At 35.8% G+C, this 17,327-nt stretch overlaps 2 protein-coding genes across 2 annotated transcripts; both read left to right on the forward strand.

The window, feature by feature from the left end:
- The first annotated feature begins 247 nt into the window (after positions 1–247).
- LOC135692616 (uncharacterized) lies at positions 248–7,712 on the forward strand. The gene is made up of 8 exons (XM_065210851.2): positions 248–405; positions 2,289–2,343; positions 3,675–3,793; positions 5,455–5,532; positions 6,264–6,352; positions 6,648–6,700; positions 7,143–7,240; positions 7,553–7,712. The coding sequence occupies exons 1-8, from the start codon at positions 315–317 to the stop codon at positions 7,621–7,623; spliced, it is 654 nt and encodes a 217-aa protein (XP_065066923.2). The 5' UTR covers positions 248–314; the 3' UTR covers positions 7,624–7,712.
- A 5,313-nt stretch (positions 7,713–13,025) lies between these two features.
- Positions 13,026–17,260, forward strand: LOC148958124 (uncharacterized). The gene is made up of 2 exons (XM_089113330.1): positions 13,026–14,373; positions 14,700–17,260. Exons 1-2 carry the CDS (start codon positions 14,332–14,334, stop codon positions 14,988–14,990), a joined length of 333 nt encoding a protein of 110 aa, XP_088969456.1. The 5' UTR covers positions 13,026–14,331; the 3' UTR covers positions 14,991–17,260.
- The last annotated feature ends 67 nt before the right edge of the window (positions 17,261–17,327 follow it).

Raw genomic sequence — 17,327 nt, forward strand, 5'->3', positions numbered from 1 at the left:
GAAACATTTTTTCCGAAGAAAACACCTCTTGTCTCCCAAGAAATGTCATTTGAATGTGACGATCTAGATATCCCCACTTACCCCTGTCATTTAAGCGTACATAACCATACCCCCGATGGTTTCTCATAAGGTTTACAAGAATCTCAAGAACTTTCTGAAAAATCGGGGGAGATTTGTCCCTCCCATTCCCCCCCCTCCCATTGGAAAAAATAAAAATTGAAAATATTTGAATCTCTACTTGAAATGATCTGGAGCCAAACATCAGGATCGGCATAGGCAACTACAGGGAAACAGGGAGAAAAGTCCCGATCAACATGGCGGCCAGCACCACGAGAGTTGTGAGCGTTTTACAAATGATATGTGGCTCTTGCTTTCGCCCTGCATCTCAAGTCCGCAATAACATAGGTATGATAAAAGTTTAAAAATCTCTTGAGTACTTTTAGCATATCGAAATCGAGTTTGACGATGAATGGTAACCTAGGCCCGAAAACGAAAGAAGTCGATGCCTAGCCAAGGCTGATAAACTTGCATGCACATTTGTGTGTGCATCAAATCCCTCAGCGATTTTTAGTGTGCGCTAATTTTTCCCGCACTTTTCCTGTTTACATCAATTTAACAGCTCAGGGAAATTCAATGAAGTTGAAAGTTGAACTGCTCACCTACCTATTATACTCCAGTGTGGAATCCATGTAGCTTACATACGCCGGAGATATCCGGCGTAGACTAACGATTTCCCATTGTCTTTCTATTGTTTATTGGCGTATTTCCGGCATGAGTTTCACATGGATTCCACCCTGGATTATACTACCATTGGTGGCTGTTATTCAAATTCCTAGTTTATGCTACTCAAAGGTTTGGCAAGTAAAGAGATAACTTTGAAAATAATGTTTAAAAAGGCCCAAAACAAGATCATCCTAAGATCTGAAGGATGATCTCAAGCAGGGCCACCGTGAAGGGGGCAAATTGCCTAAGGGCCTCAATATCTAGGGAACCTCGTTAAGAAAGGAACTCCATTTTAAGAATAGAACTAATCCGTTTATTGTTGAATGATAGTAACCGTTTATAGAATGGAAATAATAGTAAAATGTGACAATGAAACAATTGAAACAAAGTGATATTGAAACAATTGCAAGAAAGTGACTGCCAAGAATATTCTGAAGTGTATTTTATGCTAATCCAAGAAACAGGGTAATAAAAATTGTCTGCTCACTTGCTTGCAAGGGGCCTTCTTTTTCAATTATTGTCATTTTCCAAGGTGCTGTTAGAGTATTCCCATATGGGATTTAGAAACAGTGCCACAAAGTAGTTACAACAAGATACTTGCCTCCTTGGCACCCCCTTGCTTAAATAACTCTAATGTTAAGAGATCTTGTCGTAACTACTTTGTGACACTGTTTTTTAAATCCCGTATGGGAATACTCTAACAACACCTTGGAAAATGACAGAACTGCCTTTAAATTTGGCGACTTTGATTTACCACTGTTTTTGATTCAGTGTTATTGAGTTGACCAGAGTTGACAGTGTTTTAATTGAAAATGGTGGTTTTTCACAAAATTATTGAATTTTAAAGGCTTCAAAAAATCAAAATGGCTGATTAAAGAAATTGAGGCCAAAAAACACATTATTTCAAATTGCTTTATTTCAGGAGCCAAATGAAATATTGGACTGAAAATGTTTCTATCTTATGGTGTTGTTTGTTCTTAATAAAAGGAAAAACACTTTGACCATGGGTGTCCATTTTGAAAACTTTGTCCCCCTTTGACAAGGAATGACCAACAATCAATTGTACAAAAAGCTTCATTAAGAAATCAAACTTTGCCTTGCAAACTTTTTAAAGTAAGTTCTTAAGGGATACAACACCTCTTTCCCCACTGCCTTGCTAAAATATAATTTCCTTGAAATTTGAAAATCACTGACTTACTGCTTGCTTGAAATTAAAGAAGATGTTATCAATGATTCAATAAGGGGAGTTAATATCTTTAATGACATTAGGCTGCTATGGCAGTGCTCCAAAACAAATAAATTTGTCAAATCTAGCTTACTTTGGTAGCCACAAAATGTTTGTTTAATTTAAATCTGCTTTAATTGTTAATTTAAAATTTTGAAAAATAAAAAGTGGAATATTCGTTGCCGTATTATTTGGGTGCCATTGACTGATTAGCTTAATCAGATAAAAAACAAAAGTTATTGCATAATCTGCCATTAATCACCTTCGCAGGTGTTGCCTTACTTTTGTCCTTGAAGTCTATTGTCTGTTCATCAAAATCAGATCTATTTTTTTTTCTTAGGAAGGTATATTTTCACCACGACAGACAGGAAATTAGGACATAACACATGTGTAAAGTAAGTTCCTGTTTAAAGTTTATTGCACTTAGCTAGGCAACAATTTATTTCTACACTTATAAGAGGTTTCACAAGGCTGTAAAAATGTGCCATTTTGTTTATGATTTTGATATAATGATTTTGTTATTTTGATTTACATTTATTTAATTGTTTAGGTGCAAAAAATATGGCAGTGCCATAGTGACCACATGAAAATTATTTCTGTAGGAATTGCATATTCTCTGTCATCACTATACAAAAACTACAAGACCTGTTATCTCAAATACAACACTTCTTCAGAAATGTAATCTCCTAATTGCGGGAAAAGTGCCAATCTTCTTGGTAGAGCTTGTTTTTTAGGAGAGGCAGTACCTCTTTGTTTTTGATGCTAATCTTTTTAAAGAATATTAAGCACAAATGGATAGATTATTCACATTGTCATGGTCTTGACCATTAACTGAACGTGTAATTACCAAATTTGCACCATACAAACAAGGCTATAAAATGAAAAAAGCTCAGGTACTTGGATGATGAAGCCCTACATTTCATTTGGATGCTTTACAAGACCCTATGATTTGAAATTTCATTTTGAAACAAACTAAGCATAATATGAACTGCTCGAATTGAAATGGGGCAATAAGCAGGCTTGGCCATAAAAATTTTAGCAGGGGAGTAGTCGACAACTCTCCTAGTAATTTCCAGGTGACCTATTCATAGAAATGTAAAAACAGAAATGAAAGAAAAATTATTTTATTTGAGGGCAAATGGCACTTATACCAGTTTTGGAGAGCTATCAGTAGCTCCCCTTGAGCTTTTAAGGGGAGTCTGGAGGGGACCCTGGAGGGTAGCAAGAGCTATGGCTCTCCTCAAATGACCAGGCCTGCCTCATCAGGATAGTATCTTGGTGTTATTTAAGATAGTTTTCCAAAGCAGACATGTTCAATATAGCTTATCAATGATCATTAGACACGAGTTTCACTGCTGCATGGCCAAAATAATGTATGGTAACCTATCATTTTATTAGAATTTAAATCAGTATCGTCATTAAAACTTTTTTTTGATGTGTGCTGAAAATGTGTAATTATGCTAAAAAAATTTAGAGATATGTTAGAATCAAAGAAATTGTACTCAACAAATTCACAAACATAGCTTGAGTTCAATAGTAATATTTATCATTTAATCACACTATTTTTGTGCTATTTTAATTGATGCAATGCTCCAAAGATATATCCATCATTTAATAATACCATTTTAGTAATAATCTTTAAGGTACATTTGATGTAATATTCTGAAGCAAATAAATTACAATTACCCATGTCACTCTGTGTTTATGATTTCTCTTTTCCTTTAAGGCAAGTTTTTCTGAAAAGATTTATGGCAACTGCAACAAACGCTATTCAACTACAAGAAGAAGCAAAAACACAATCAAGCATACCTAACAGTCTCATTCTCCCCGAAGGCTCTAAGAGAGGTGATATATTTTCAATATTGAAAGTTTTTATATGCTTTCTTAGACAAGTTAAGCATGCAAAATAAACACTCCTCTCACAAAAGTATTCAGATGGTTTGTCTATTTGTTGCCCTTTCAGACAAAAACAAATTCAGGCTGTAATAAAAATTTGGTGATTATCATGATAATGTTTGAAAAAACCCTTCCATCGTCGTTAGCATCAAATATACATTTAACAACAATTTTGGGTCGATGCAAATCTCGGCAATGTCAACTACACTGTTCAAATTTGCTGAGATGATTTCGACATAGACTGTAAAAGGAATCCACATTCATTCCCGACACAATGTGGTCTGGCAGGCTGTTCCTTACTGGAATGTTGAATTAAAAAATGAAAACCTTTCTACATCAACCCTCGCGAAATTGAGCATTTTCTTGCATGAGTTTGAGTTCCTTTTCATTGGACAAGTACAAGTTTCAGAGAAAAGAAATTATTAGGATCCAGAGAAACCTGATTGGTAAACTTGTTTGAAATTCGTATTTCAGTTTAAATAGTTATCTATACGATTCAAGTTAGTCTCATTTCAATTTAAGCAACAAATCTGTCACACTAGGTCTATAACGGTAATCCTTCATAGCAAAATTACTCTATTCTTTTGAACCTTTTTTGTTCTTTGTTGCATGTTAGTAAATGGTGACCAGATTTGCATGTATACCCGAGATAGGGGCATACTAGCACAAAGTACAGTTTTTCTCGCATCTGGCCTGAACATTAAAACATTTACTCGGTATTAAACCGAAAGATCTATTGCCTTTCCTACTATTTGATCAAAAGTCTTATTCCAGTGTATATCCATGTAAATTTAAATCCATATTGAATCAAGATGTAAAATATTTTTTTAAAACTTCTGAGCTTTTCACCTGTATCATTTTTGTTAAAATAAGAAACCTTTGCGCTACAAGCCTTACGCCAATCAACTGACGTCAAATAAGCGGAGAACAGCAAATACAGGTGACTTGGGCTCAGTTCGAATGGACCAATAAAACATGGTAATTTTTACCAACCTGTTCTTTAAACACAAACATTTTCGAAAAAAGAGAAATACAACGTGTATACTTTAAGCTGGAAAAAATATTTGCATGTAGCGGATTCATTCAAAACTTGCACATTCGTAACAATAAAACAGATATTAAACGTTCTTGCAATATTTAGTGCAGGGTCATAAAGCCTCGCTATTTCTTTACCGCTGCAAGTCTTGCTGATATCGATCGGTACGAGGGTACATTTACAATTCTTTGTCATTTTCCTTGCAATATTTCCCGACAGGTTTTTTGAAAGTTCAGTTGTTTGTGAACTTTTAATGCAATTTTGCGTAATGATGCAAACCAGTTTGATGCAAACCAGTTTGATGCAAACCAGTTTGATGCAAACCAGTTTGGGCGGAACGCACAGCCATTGGTATCGCGAGAGTTCTCGCTATTTTAAACCGTGAAAAAAATTTTATGCCACTTGTTACCTGTAAATACGCACCTGTAAATATATGCTAAAAAGTCTTTTCTTTGCCCAAACTTGTGAAATTTTTTGAAGATCTAAATCCAAGCCAGACCCTAGTCTCATCATAGATGCTAATGCTGTTTTGGCAAATCAAAATATTGTATTTTATATGAAAATTTCTCTGTAGATTCAATTGTTGGCAAAGTGAAGGAAGCAATGTCACAAAGTATAAAATTTAAGAATATTTTTGCAGTTGTGCACATTGGTGAGTGAGAGTTTCTATTAGCTTTTCAGCGATTTGCTGACTTTTCTGGATGCATAATCAAGATTTCCAGACAACCATAAACAAATTTTGACAAATTTAAGAACATCTGCAGTTTAATTTTCTGGATTCGATATCTTTGTCATGTATTCTCAGAGAGCTGTTTCCATTTGTACTTCCGGTCAGTGAATGTTTATTGCTATCCCCTAGACCCATTCTCTAAACTTGAGTGTGCTCGAAATTAGTCCTCTTTGATTATCCCAAAAATCTCTTTTCATCAGGTATCGGTGAATTTGTACAACGACAAGTTAGCTTGTACAATAAAGGCCTAACGCTTGAATTACCAATGCATAGTGTTCTGGTAATGTCAGCAACCCTTAGGTAATGCGTTCAATATAGTTGCACCCTCACTCCTTGTTATTCTGGCCCTCTTTTGACAACTTGCAAGCATTAATTCACTTTTGATATTTCCAAATAATTTGATATCATAGAAAATGATAGCAGTTGGTCAAAAATGAAGGTGTGAGATTCTACCCTGATTCCTGACACTGCACTCCTTTCTAGCAATGATTTAGAAAATTTGGTCCATCATATGTTATTTCGATGCACAGTGTGCCATTTCCCGGTCGTTTATATGTCATCAATCTATATGATTGTTTCTGCTTGTCATAGGTCTAGAGCGCGTGACATGCATTGTAGTACCTCATGTATGCTATGACGGTTGTGTTTTACAGGTGGAAAGCAGTTCAGAATAACACAGAACGATATAATTATGATCCACAAGGTAGCAGCCGAATGCGGGGATAAGATAAAGCTGCAAAAGGTAACAGCAATGGAATATTTCAGTAAATACTGTTCTTTTATTGTAAATACTTCTTCGTAACATTGCTTAAAAGTTTCTCAAATGAAGAAAAATGTATCCCTTAAAGCAGGATATTCTAACTTCATATTTATTGCTTATCAAGAGTGGGTTGGCCTATTTTAGATTTTCGTTATTTAGACCGAAGAATGCTTATGAATAAACGATAGATATTCATATACATGTTCCTGATGCACTCTTGTGGTCGATTAGATGTAAAAATAAGATCTAACATGTTGTGAAAATTGTTTCCCAACAGGTGCTGATGGTTGGAGGCAAAGAGTTTAGCCTTATTGGCAAACCATTATTAAGGTAGCTTCAGTTGTGTCTTGCTCCTTTTTCATATAAGGATTCTCACTTCAGTGGTATGTGATTGCAGTTGCTTGGCACATGGTATTCATTACCAAACATATTTTGTCTTGAAAATGGCTCAAAACAAATTTTTCAACCTGCATGGTATGAAACTCTGAATAAGTCTCTCAATCATTATCCCTTCTTAATCTCGATTTGTACCTTGCCTGCTATCGAGATTGGTGGCCACGATCTTCTATAGAATCCAGTCTTCAACACTTTGCATGATTCTGCACAGTATTATACCTATCTTGGTAGCCGTGTGTTTTTTTAAAGAATTGCAGTCATAATCCCCTTTTTGTGTTATAATCATAATCAAAACCTACTTCACAAAATTGAAGTGACTTGTGGGATCGAAGTTCCTAAGTTTCTGTTGATTTGCATTGCCTGTTTGATTTTTTAGGAATATACACATTGAAGCAACTGTTCTTGAAAAAACTAAAGGCAGGAATGTCATTGTATTCAAAAAGAAAAGAAGAAAAAACTACAAGAGATGGAAAGGTATCGTGTTTAGCACCTGCGTAAAAAAAGCTGTCAATTCAAATGGTTTCTTTTGACCTCAATCTGAACTTTCACCTAGATTTTTTGTGTCCAAAACAGCCAAATAAAGATACCTCTCATGATATAAAAATAATTTCACTTAATATTATATAATATTATGTTTTCCAATATTTTATGATATTATGTTTTCTTTGCTATAATGAAAACGTTTTTGCTGCTGTCAGTTGTGGACATTTTGTTGCAAGTTTTGTGGAAATTATTTCCTTACCAAAAAAACGTCTTTATTCTTATTTTCTCAATTTTCTCTTTTAGAGCATCGTCAAGATCTGACTGTGTTGAGAATCAACAGAATCGAACTGAATCCAGAGGAACTAGATTTGTAAACATATATTTTAATCGTGTGTGTAGCAATGTACATGTTAACCAAAGCTGTGGTTAATTTTCGCATATCACTTCTTTGAACTGCTTTGAACATCTCACTATTTTGAACATGTCACTGCTATGAACATGTCACTGCTTTTGAACGTGCCACTACTTTGAGCATGTCCCTGCTTTGAACATTTGGTACGAGCTATCTCCTTCATCGTTTCCTTGCACTCATCTTAAGGTTACGGTAAATGTTTGAACACGAAAATTTGTTTTTCCTTCCTAAAGGCCAAACGGCTCAAGGAATCTGGATCAGCTATATATCATTCGATGCACAAGATTATGGCGTATCTAGCCAGATAAAAATTATTGGCAAATAATGTTATATGTTGTTTTCCATGCGAATTTACTGGTCAAAAAGTGTACCACCTTCAAAAGCTATTATGTACCCTTGCGTTTGAGGTAACAAAATCTGACATAGACCAGCAGGAAGTGCAGGTCCTAAGCCACCAAAGTTTGTCTCAGATTTTTTAAATTCCTCCTCTTCTTGAAACTATACCCTGTCAAAAATTGGCAAATAATTTTTCCACCCTCCCACAGCTGTATTTGGGTATAAAAGACGGACCAGAGAAAATAAAAAAATTTTGAGACACACTTTGTTTGCCAAACGTCTGCCCTGGCTGTGTGCAAATTTTCGAGCCATTCGATTGGTTCCTTGGGTACATAATAGCTTTTTCGTACCTGTATGTAGAGGAATTTCGAGTCCGGAGAAAACGGGATTTTACTGATCGCACTTGCAAGATACACTCGTAAACCACAGTGTAATCCGGGTCAAGTCACTTGAAGATTAAAGATCAATAAGCCTGTTTAAATAAAAACGGCCGTACATTGGATATATGGATGTGCCATGCGATATTGTAAATGAGACATGCGACCACAACCGCAAATCAACGATAATCGGCTTAACAGGTCAAGAGATTTTCAGGCCTCAACTAAAAGTTTTGATAAAGAAATTATGGAAACCTTTGTTTACATGGGATTTTTTCCACTTTCAAAATTTCTGTTTGTTTCAAATTTGGTATCATTGTGTGCCTTGAAAGTTTGGCTGGTTGAATGTGAAAAAATCGAAAAAATGATGTTTTCATCCAGAAAACGTTTACCGTAACCTTAAGTATTGCTTGTAACTGAGTTTAGTATCAGCTGTTCTCACCCTGGAGTAAAACTCCTTCAATTCTCTTTGCAAGCTATTCTGTTCCATCAGAAATTTCAAATATACTAATTACCTTCTATTAAGGAAAGGGTTTTTTCCCTATGAGTTAAACGCTATCTAGAACAATACGACCTTCGATCTACGATAATTCCATTGGTGGTGTATGTAGATTGCTGCCTATGTTTGTGAGTATCTTTAATAAAGAAAAGGCATTTGGTGAAGAGTCAGCTTGGTATAGATTCATACTTCATGCAAACAGGTTTGAATTATGCAGTCCTTGTCCGCTAGTAGCAGAGAATAAGATCTTTCAGAAGATCAGGAAGAGCTCAAATAGTATATTCCATGCGATCAAGCAGACTTTAACTATTAACTTGAATGAAAAGTGAGAATTCATTAGGTTACGTATAGCAATACACTAGAGTTGTCTTTTCAAGCAACTTGTTCATATGAAAACGGTTTAATTTCAAAAAAAGTAAGGGTCAAGACTTACTAAGAAGTTCAATAACAACTTTCCTCGTTGATATTGTTAAAAATGTTCCTGGCCACTGTCTCATCCTTGAGGGGTAATTTTTTGTATTTGAGATTCTCAGAAACATTTAATAAGGTGCTCTTTGCAGCTGCAGTCAAATATCTGCCTTCAAATCCTTTAAACGGAATAATTTTTTGACAACTATAGTTTATTAAGCTGCCAAAGCGTGTTAAATTTTGTCTTAAAGGGAAGTATGTAATTGTAATATGACATTTTTAAAAATTTCGAAAGCAGCTGTATCAAGGATGCTGCATATGTGCATGATTTCAATTTTATGCCTTGATCAGGGAAACTTGACGGCAGGAGGATGAAACATAACTCGACAAATCACTTTTCCAAGCAAGAACGGAAACAATATATCTAGCATGCTGTTAAGATTTTAGATTCATGTATTGATAGACTAAGTGACCAAAAAACACTTCAATTTAATCAATGAATTATTTTATAGAAAATCCCATCTGTAATTTGCTTGCTGGAAATCAATTTTGACGTAACAAGTGAGCATTTTCAATTGTGACGTCACAATTATAGTGATCATTGTAGTATAAAAGAAGAATGATTTGCTAGTATTGTATTCTTTATGTTCCAAGTATTGCATGAAGAAATTTGAGGGAAAAGTACAGCAATAATATCGATTTGCGAGCGATATTTTTATCACAATGGATTACAAAAAGGAAAGACCAACTGGTGAAATCGAAGCTGCAGGGCAACCGACAGATCAGGAGCTGAGAGAGAATGCAATGAATTGTCTCGAAAAAGTTTCTTATTTTTTGAAAAATACAGAAAAAAGGTTGTGTAGACAAACCAACGAAGAAATAGAGAGAAGCATGTTGGAAAAAGTTCTGCATTGCGAGGTATATCAAAAACCGAATAACAATATTCTTACTATTTTTAATTTTTTGCTTAATTTATGTCCCAAACCACTTTGATTTTCGAACACACCAAACAGGTTCTCATTTAGAACACCAATCTGAGATTCGGTTTCTTTTATATTTTTTCTGTGCTATTTGAAATGGCTTGATGTGTATTTAATAAAACATTTGTGAGCTACTCTGGGTACCAGAGCCTCAAGAAACCGGGGATACAGTTGTGTAGACCGATGCGGTGGCAAAATAAATATATTCGTGACTGATCGGAGTAGCAACTTTGAACCGTCCTGTTCTGCACACCAAGTAGCGTGTACAGCTGTACCTTATTCGGTATCAAGCTCTTTATTACAGACCGGTAAACAGTAATTTTCATGACATCTGTGACTAGATATAAACAGCATAGGTTCCAAATCTTTGATTGGCTGAGCGAGCAAAATTCTCCATACCCCATTAACCAATCAGAATTCAAGAATATGACAACAATAGGCCTAAATTTTGTTGCGGCGCACTTTTGTTGTCATATTCTTGAATTCTGATTGGCTAATTTTGCTCATTGCATCAGTATGGAGAATTTTTCTCGCTCAGCCAATGAAAGATTTGGAACCTATACTAATATAAACTATATTTCTGAGACTAAATTATAAAGACTCTAAGACCCAGGGTAGGATGCATGTTAAACTCCACGCCTACAACAATACATGTACAGATCTTTCTAAATCGCTATCAAATTTTTTGCAACATTGGGATGAAAGTAGGGACCCTTGTAAGCAAATAAAGGTAGCTTACCATCAGTGGCGGACTGGCTCAGAATTTTTGACCGGCCATGAAGAACTGAGATGGGCCCAGTTGGGTTCGGTCTGTAAATTGGGGCGTGGTCAAGTAAACACTTCATCAAAATCGATCAATTTCGAAGTAACATAACAGATGTAGCTGGAATAGCAAAGTTGAGCTGTTGATTACAAATGGATGCAGAGTACTATAATTGAAATTTAGCATTTAATAATGAAAATTCGATCTGATTTGGATTTCAGTAATTTTGCACAAGATACCTTCTTCTGGAAAACAAAATTAAAATGATAAGAAAGCTAAACTCAGATTCATAAGAATTACTAAGTTGAAAATGAAAGAATATCTGAGGCCAGCTTGCAGATATTTTCATCAAATTCATATTCTATACAACTGTACAAAAATTTCACATTTTAATCCTATCTTAAAAAGATTAAAACTAAATCAAAACAAGAAGGTTCCTGTTAATTTTTGGTAGTCATCCGCTACATTAGTTTGATGTCTGTATTTTAGACTCAAACCATGCTTACATACGACAATTTCCACAAAGTTTTTAGTTTAATTATTTCGAATGCCATTTTAATTAAATGCTACACGAAGTTGCTTTTATTCCTTTGCATTTCAAGAAACCAGTGATCAGTCCTGTCCCCTTTTTGCAACAACTTTGATTTCTTTTCTGTGAACCACTAGCGACTCAAAGTTTATTCCTCCATTTATGTGCAATTTGGCAAATTCTTGTCATTTTGATGACATCTTTTTTATGTCAATTTGTCATTCCATGAGGCAATACCTTTACCCGTTCGTGTTTCACATTAACTAGTCAAGCGCAAGCAAAAAACTAGATTATTCGGTAGACGAATCTTAAGAAGATGCAGCATTCCCCGTTGAAGTATCATTCGCATTGCATTATCTTGATGCCATGGCTTGAGTAAAAAAAAAAGTTAACGCCGGGTTTGTTTTGCAAGTTAACTACTGCATCACAATTTCTTACTTTGTTGTTAGCTTCGACCCTCGCCAATGGCAAAAAGTGAACCCTACAACTAATGCAGGGGATATGGAGTGAACCTGGGTCTATGAAAAATCAAAATTCCAGAAAATTCCATCAATTTAAAAGTTCAAAATCCCTATTAATCTCCCATACTCTAGACAAGACGTATTGTTTCAAAATTTCGACCCAATCCTTTTTACAACCACATGCAATGACGCTATTTCAACCTCGGTTTTGATGTAATCCATGACGTTTATCATTCGTAATGGGACATCTTAAGGCCTCATATTCCTAAAATGGGGTCCTTTTTCTGCAATGATGGACCCTTTTGCCAGATTTTAAAGGGGGTCAACCGGATATGGGCCGATGGGCCGATTGGCCAGTCCGCCATTGTTTACAATTTTTTCTTGAAAATCAAGGCGGAATGCTTGCTAACTCTATGGTCTGGGGCAATTGGTAGAGACGCATTTTCTCAAAATGTGATCTTGCTTAATCTTCTAAAATTTTTTAAAAATTGGTTGCGTAGGTCATATTTTCTAACATTTTCCGATGAAAATAAGCGATAGAAGGGTATAGCACTGAATAAAACGCAAAGAAAGCTTTTTATCAAATGAAATAGGGGTTATCTGATGAATACTTATTGCTCCCCTCCCCTAACCCACCTTCCTACTTCCTACTATAGCAAACCAGTCAATGGTGATATCAATTGATATTTTAACGATATTTTTCAAAAAATATTTGTTTAATTTCATCTAATTGTGTTTTGTTTTATGGGCTTCTGCTTAATTAGACAATTTAAAACACAACGCTGATTTTGTGTCATAAATCCATGATCCTAACATCAAATAATATATTCATAAAATTACTTTACATAGCCACAACATGGTTCAAATCATACAATTTTGCAAACAATTGTACCTTTTACTTGACGGTAAAGCTTTTTTAATTATTTTCAACTATCCCACACAACTAGCCCTTAGTGTGTAATTTATTGTTGTATGTATCTAGAGCATAGTCTGTTGTAGTTAGTTGCTTAAGAATCTAAATTTGAATCGAAATTTTCTTAATGCTTTTCTTTTGACCTAAAGCTTTTAAATTTGAAACGAAAACTAGAAGAGGAGCAAGCATTACGCGTCATGGAAAAGCAAAGGTTTACTACGAAACGAATGCAATGTCTCTCACTGCAAAATGATTTGGCGAGAGTGCTCCTTGCAAAGATGAAAAAGTTTAACGATAATAAAACCTTGACTGATCAAATGGAAGAGAAACATGCTAATAGAGTGGAAACAGAAAGCTTGGATTTTCAAGTAAGTTGTGTTTGGTTCTCTAGATATCTATAGTTTCTTCACAAGAGAGGCAAATTTGACTCCCCATGGATGCAGCATTGTTACGGTATAAAAGTACAATATCCCAAGGGGGGGGGAGCTTCAACATACACTGGTACGGGTGGTGCCATTTTTGGGGTACCTTTTTAAGTAGAAACTAAATTTTGGGGTATCGGTTGTGGTAAAATAAAATTTTTTTTGTTAAGATCACTGGGAAACTTGAATGAAATTTCATAATGAGGAGCAGTGGTGGATTTAGGAGGGGGCAGCTAGGAGCAGTTGCCTCTCCCTCACCGAGTTGAAGCAAGTCTGGCGCCCCTTTTAAGGAAATTGTGCGCTCCTTTTGAAGAATGAGAATCAGGTGCAAAAGTTTCTGAGACTTATAGGTTTATTTACTTCAAGAATTATCTAAAAAAAATACAACAATTATTGTGGAAATTCCCTTACAAAGTGAATAGGGAGCCTACTGTCAGTAATTAGGGTCTGAAACTGGTGCATATAGTTTACACTTGTCACAAATTTCGGAAAAATTTTCAGAGACCCCACTACCAGCTGCCCCTCTTTCAAATTTGCTCTGGATCCGTCCCTGATGTCCCTGATGAGGAGGGGCTATGAAATTTAAACAATTATATCATCTTTCAGCAAATTTGATAAAATTCATATTTAAATATGAACAAAATTTATACATTTTTATCGTCGTTCATTATCCAGTGAAAAGTTGAGGTAAGGAAGCTCGCTAACTTTTCTCATACAGACAAGTACTGAACATAGCACCACAGAGCAGCTACAACCATCTCCATGTGATGTCAACTCGACAACGCTACAAGAAAAAGAAACTCCATCAGAGCAAGAGTGTAGGAAGGATGGAGGTTGTTATTTCAAGAAGCAAGTTGCCTGTTTGGAAAAAGAGATTAGCACTCTTAAGGAAAAACTTGCTCTGATAGAGGATTTGCTTATTCGGGAAGAGGAAAAGATAAATGCTAACGTTACTGAAGAAGCAAACCAAGGAAAATTTAGAATGGATGTGCATGAAGCTGAATGCCAATTAAGCACGAAGATGGTCAGTGTTACTTAGATTACTGTAATTTTGTAGTAGACAGCAAATAAGCTAAACCATATAGGGTCGATAAAGCATAATTTTGAAATGGCTCAGTGGTTAGTTATGGCTATAAGAATATTAGCTGAACAGGATTATAAGACACATATTGCAGAGAGACTCTTGCTCTCTTTTCCTTTTCCAAGGGGGATATCACACCCGCCATGCCCCACCGTAGCGGCGGCCCTGGTATGGTAGCATTCTGTAAAGTGAAGAATGAACGTTCTGGCTACCTAAAAACGTTTAGATTTTTGAATACTTCTTATTCTATTTCTTATTTACATGTAAAGGAAACGACAGATTTAGAGAGTGAAGAAACAAATCAAGTCTACGAAACTATTTGGAGTACCATGAGGGGAGAGAAAGCAGGAATGGTCGCTGAAGTAAATTGTGCCCCTGAAAATTTGAGTGCCTGGATCAAAGATATTGAAGTAGACAATGTAAGACTGAAATTAGAAAACGAAATAGACAGCCTTCAAACTGATGTTGACACTCTGCAAGAAATGATGGTTCAATTTGACAGAAAAGCAACCAAACGAAAAAAGAAATCGTTATTGAAGAGATTTTTATGTTTTTGGTAAAAAGCATCCATTTTTACCGGGGTGAAGAGCCTTAAGATAAGTTTATAACTTAGTTTATAAATATTGTTAGTTTTTGTAAGAAATGACACTCTCAGAATTGATTGTTATTACTGTCTCATTTCTTTTGTTGTAAAATAGCGATGACATAGTAATAGTAATAATATTCATCAATTTTTTAGCGGTACAGAATTTCAAAATGGCATTGAAATAAGCAAACATTTTACAACATACTAAAAGCTTTTTCGTCTAACACTCCTCAGAGCATAAAGCGTCAGAATCAGGGTCCGAAAGAACACGATGAAAAATATATACCTAGTTGTTGATCGAAATAGGCCAATGAGAAAAACGCAAGCACAAGACTGGTATAGTTGATCAATCAGTGCCGCGAGCCTAAAGAAAAATTACCACTTGAGTCCAAGAGAGAAAACGAACTCCTTCTGTCTGCACAATGGCGGCTTTTTACATGTGCAGTATGTGCTACATAATTTACATGTGCAGTCTGTGCCATTCCAGCTTTTAATTTCTATCTTAAATTCATTAAGAACAGGCAGTGATGAAAATCAGGAGCGAAAGGTGATGTGTTCTTGAAAACCTACTCTCATTCTGACAAAATAGAGCAGATTTTATCAGATAGTAAACCATGCTATCAAAATATCATGCGAACCTGTTGTTTAGCGGTCTAAGAAACAATTGATAGTATTTTAGGTATGGAAAAATCAATGTTGAGGTTAATTAGTTGTTCATAGATACATGTAACAATATCAAATACACCGGAGCCTTGAATTAACCATAAAAACACAAGAACATGGAATTTTGCTGCACCGGAGCCTCAGGAAGTAGTACAGTATTCTCTCATATTAGCGGACACCATCGGGGCAAGAGCAAGTTGTCCGCTAATTTGAAGTGTCCGCCTTTTGGAAAGTTTTGCAATGTAGGTCCCAAATTTGAAAATAGACCCGATTTTTGTATTTGAAAGGTTTAATCAGTGGTGGCGCCAGGGGAGGGCTAGGGGGGCTACAGCCTCTCTGTCGGAAGCATCTAGCCCCCTATCGGAGGAAATTTTAGGTTATTGTCGGAGCAAATTTGACAAAATAACGTAAGAAAACTGCATATTTTAGTCATTTTAGCCCCCCCTGTCGGAAGCTCAAACCTCTCTGTCGGAAGGTTTCTGGCACCACCTCTGGGTGTAAGCTGGGTAATCAGTTGCTATTGTGTTGAACTTAGACGCTAAAAAAAAGAAAAAATAACCAAATTGAACGTAACACAACAACATTGGAAAGAGGTTGAATCGTGGAGGTGGCTATGGTCTGGAGATTCCAGTAATTTTTCACTATCATGGAAAAGAAAAGGTAATAAAAAGCTTGAAGCTTTAAAAAGCCAACTAGATTGTCAAGTGTCAAAGTGTTTGAAATAAATATTTGAACAAATATTCATTCGTCTCAATTTTTTGTTCGCTGGCTCTTACCTTTTTTGTACTGTCCGCTAATTGGAAAGGAAAAAGCCATATTGACTATTTTGTGCAGAAAATATCGTCCGTCGATTAGTGTCCGCTAATTAAGTTGCCGCTTTTTAGAAAGTTTTTTATGAGACTTTGACCAGAAAACGATCGGAGAAAAAAAATTTGCCCGCTAATCAGAGGTGTCCGCTTTTTAGAGTGTCCGTTAATTGGAGAGAATACTGTATTTGGTCCTTATATATGGAAGTGCACAATGCTTGTTTTCTTGATGAGCATGAAAATAAACTGGAATTTTCTCTCGCGTGTTCTCTGACATCATCTATGATGCATCTTCTGGGCCACCATCGGGACTGGAGGTAGAAATCACTTACACTTTAATATTGGCGTAGCCTTGATCAGAAAAAAACATAGCATTCAGGGACAGTAGCGGACTGTAAAAGGGGTAGGGGAGAAAAGATTCTGTGAAAAAATCAGAGAGGTTGCTCTGATGATTAAGAGTAACCCATAGAGAACTGCTAGACAATGAATTTTGTGAACTTCAATAACTAAACCTATAAATTAACTAAACGACTTGCTGGTTGACTGCAGGCCCGTCAAGTTTTTGTTGTTGCCTGGGGCAGGTTTGGCCCAGCCATGTCATGACGTCATTTAAACTTTGATTGTTATGGTCTTGCTATTGTTTGGAAAATTGTTAGATTTTTTGGGGTCCCCTGACTTGGGGCTATTTGCCCCTATTTTTGAAAAGTACTTTTTATGACGTGGCTCTATGATTTTGAAACTGCCTTTATGTAAGCAAATGTTAGTCATTGGGGTTTGCAAATGGTAAAATTGGTAAAATGGTGTTTCCTGGCAGAGCAAAGGGCGTGGCCTTTTGAATTTTG

The sequence above is a fragment of the Rhopilema esculentum genome, chromosome 17 (genome assembly GCF_057945365.1).
Source record: "Rhopilema esculentum isolate cy_ngs chromosome 17, ASM5794536v1, whole genome shotgun sequence".
NCBI classification, from domain to species: Eukaryota; Metazoa; Cnidaria; class Scyphozoa; order Rhizostomeae; family Rhizostomatidae; genus Rhopilema; species Rhopilema esculentum.

Excerpts from the sequence above, each read along its gene's own strand:
- LOC135692616 (XM_065210851.2), top strand. The coding sequence starts at position 315 with ATGGCGGCCAGCACCACGAGAGTTGTGAGCGTTTTACAAATGATATGT. Across the intron at positions 6,353-6,647 it reads ATAAGATAAAGCTGCAAAAG|GTGCTGATGGTTGGAGGCAA; the intron begins GTAACAGCAATG and ends GTTTCCCAACAG. Across the intron at positions 6,701-7,142 it reads ATTGGCAAACCATTATTAAG|GAATATACACATTGAAGCAA; the intron begins GTAGCTTCAGTT and ends TTGATTTTTTAG.
- LOC148958124 (XM_089113330.1), top strand. The coding sequence starts at position 14,332 with ATGGATGTGCATGAAGCTGAATGCCAATTAAGCACGAAGATG. Across the intron at positions 14,374-14,699 it reads GCCAATTAAGCACGAAGATG|GAAACGACAGATTTAGAGAG; the intron begins GTCAGTGTTACT and ends TTACATGTAAAG.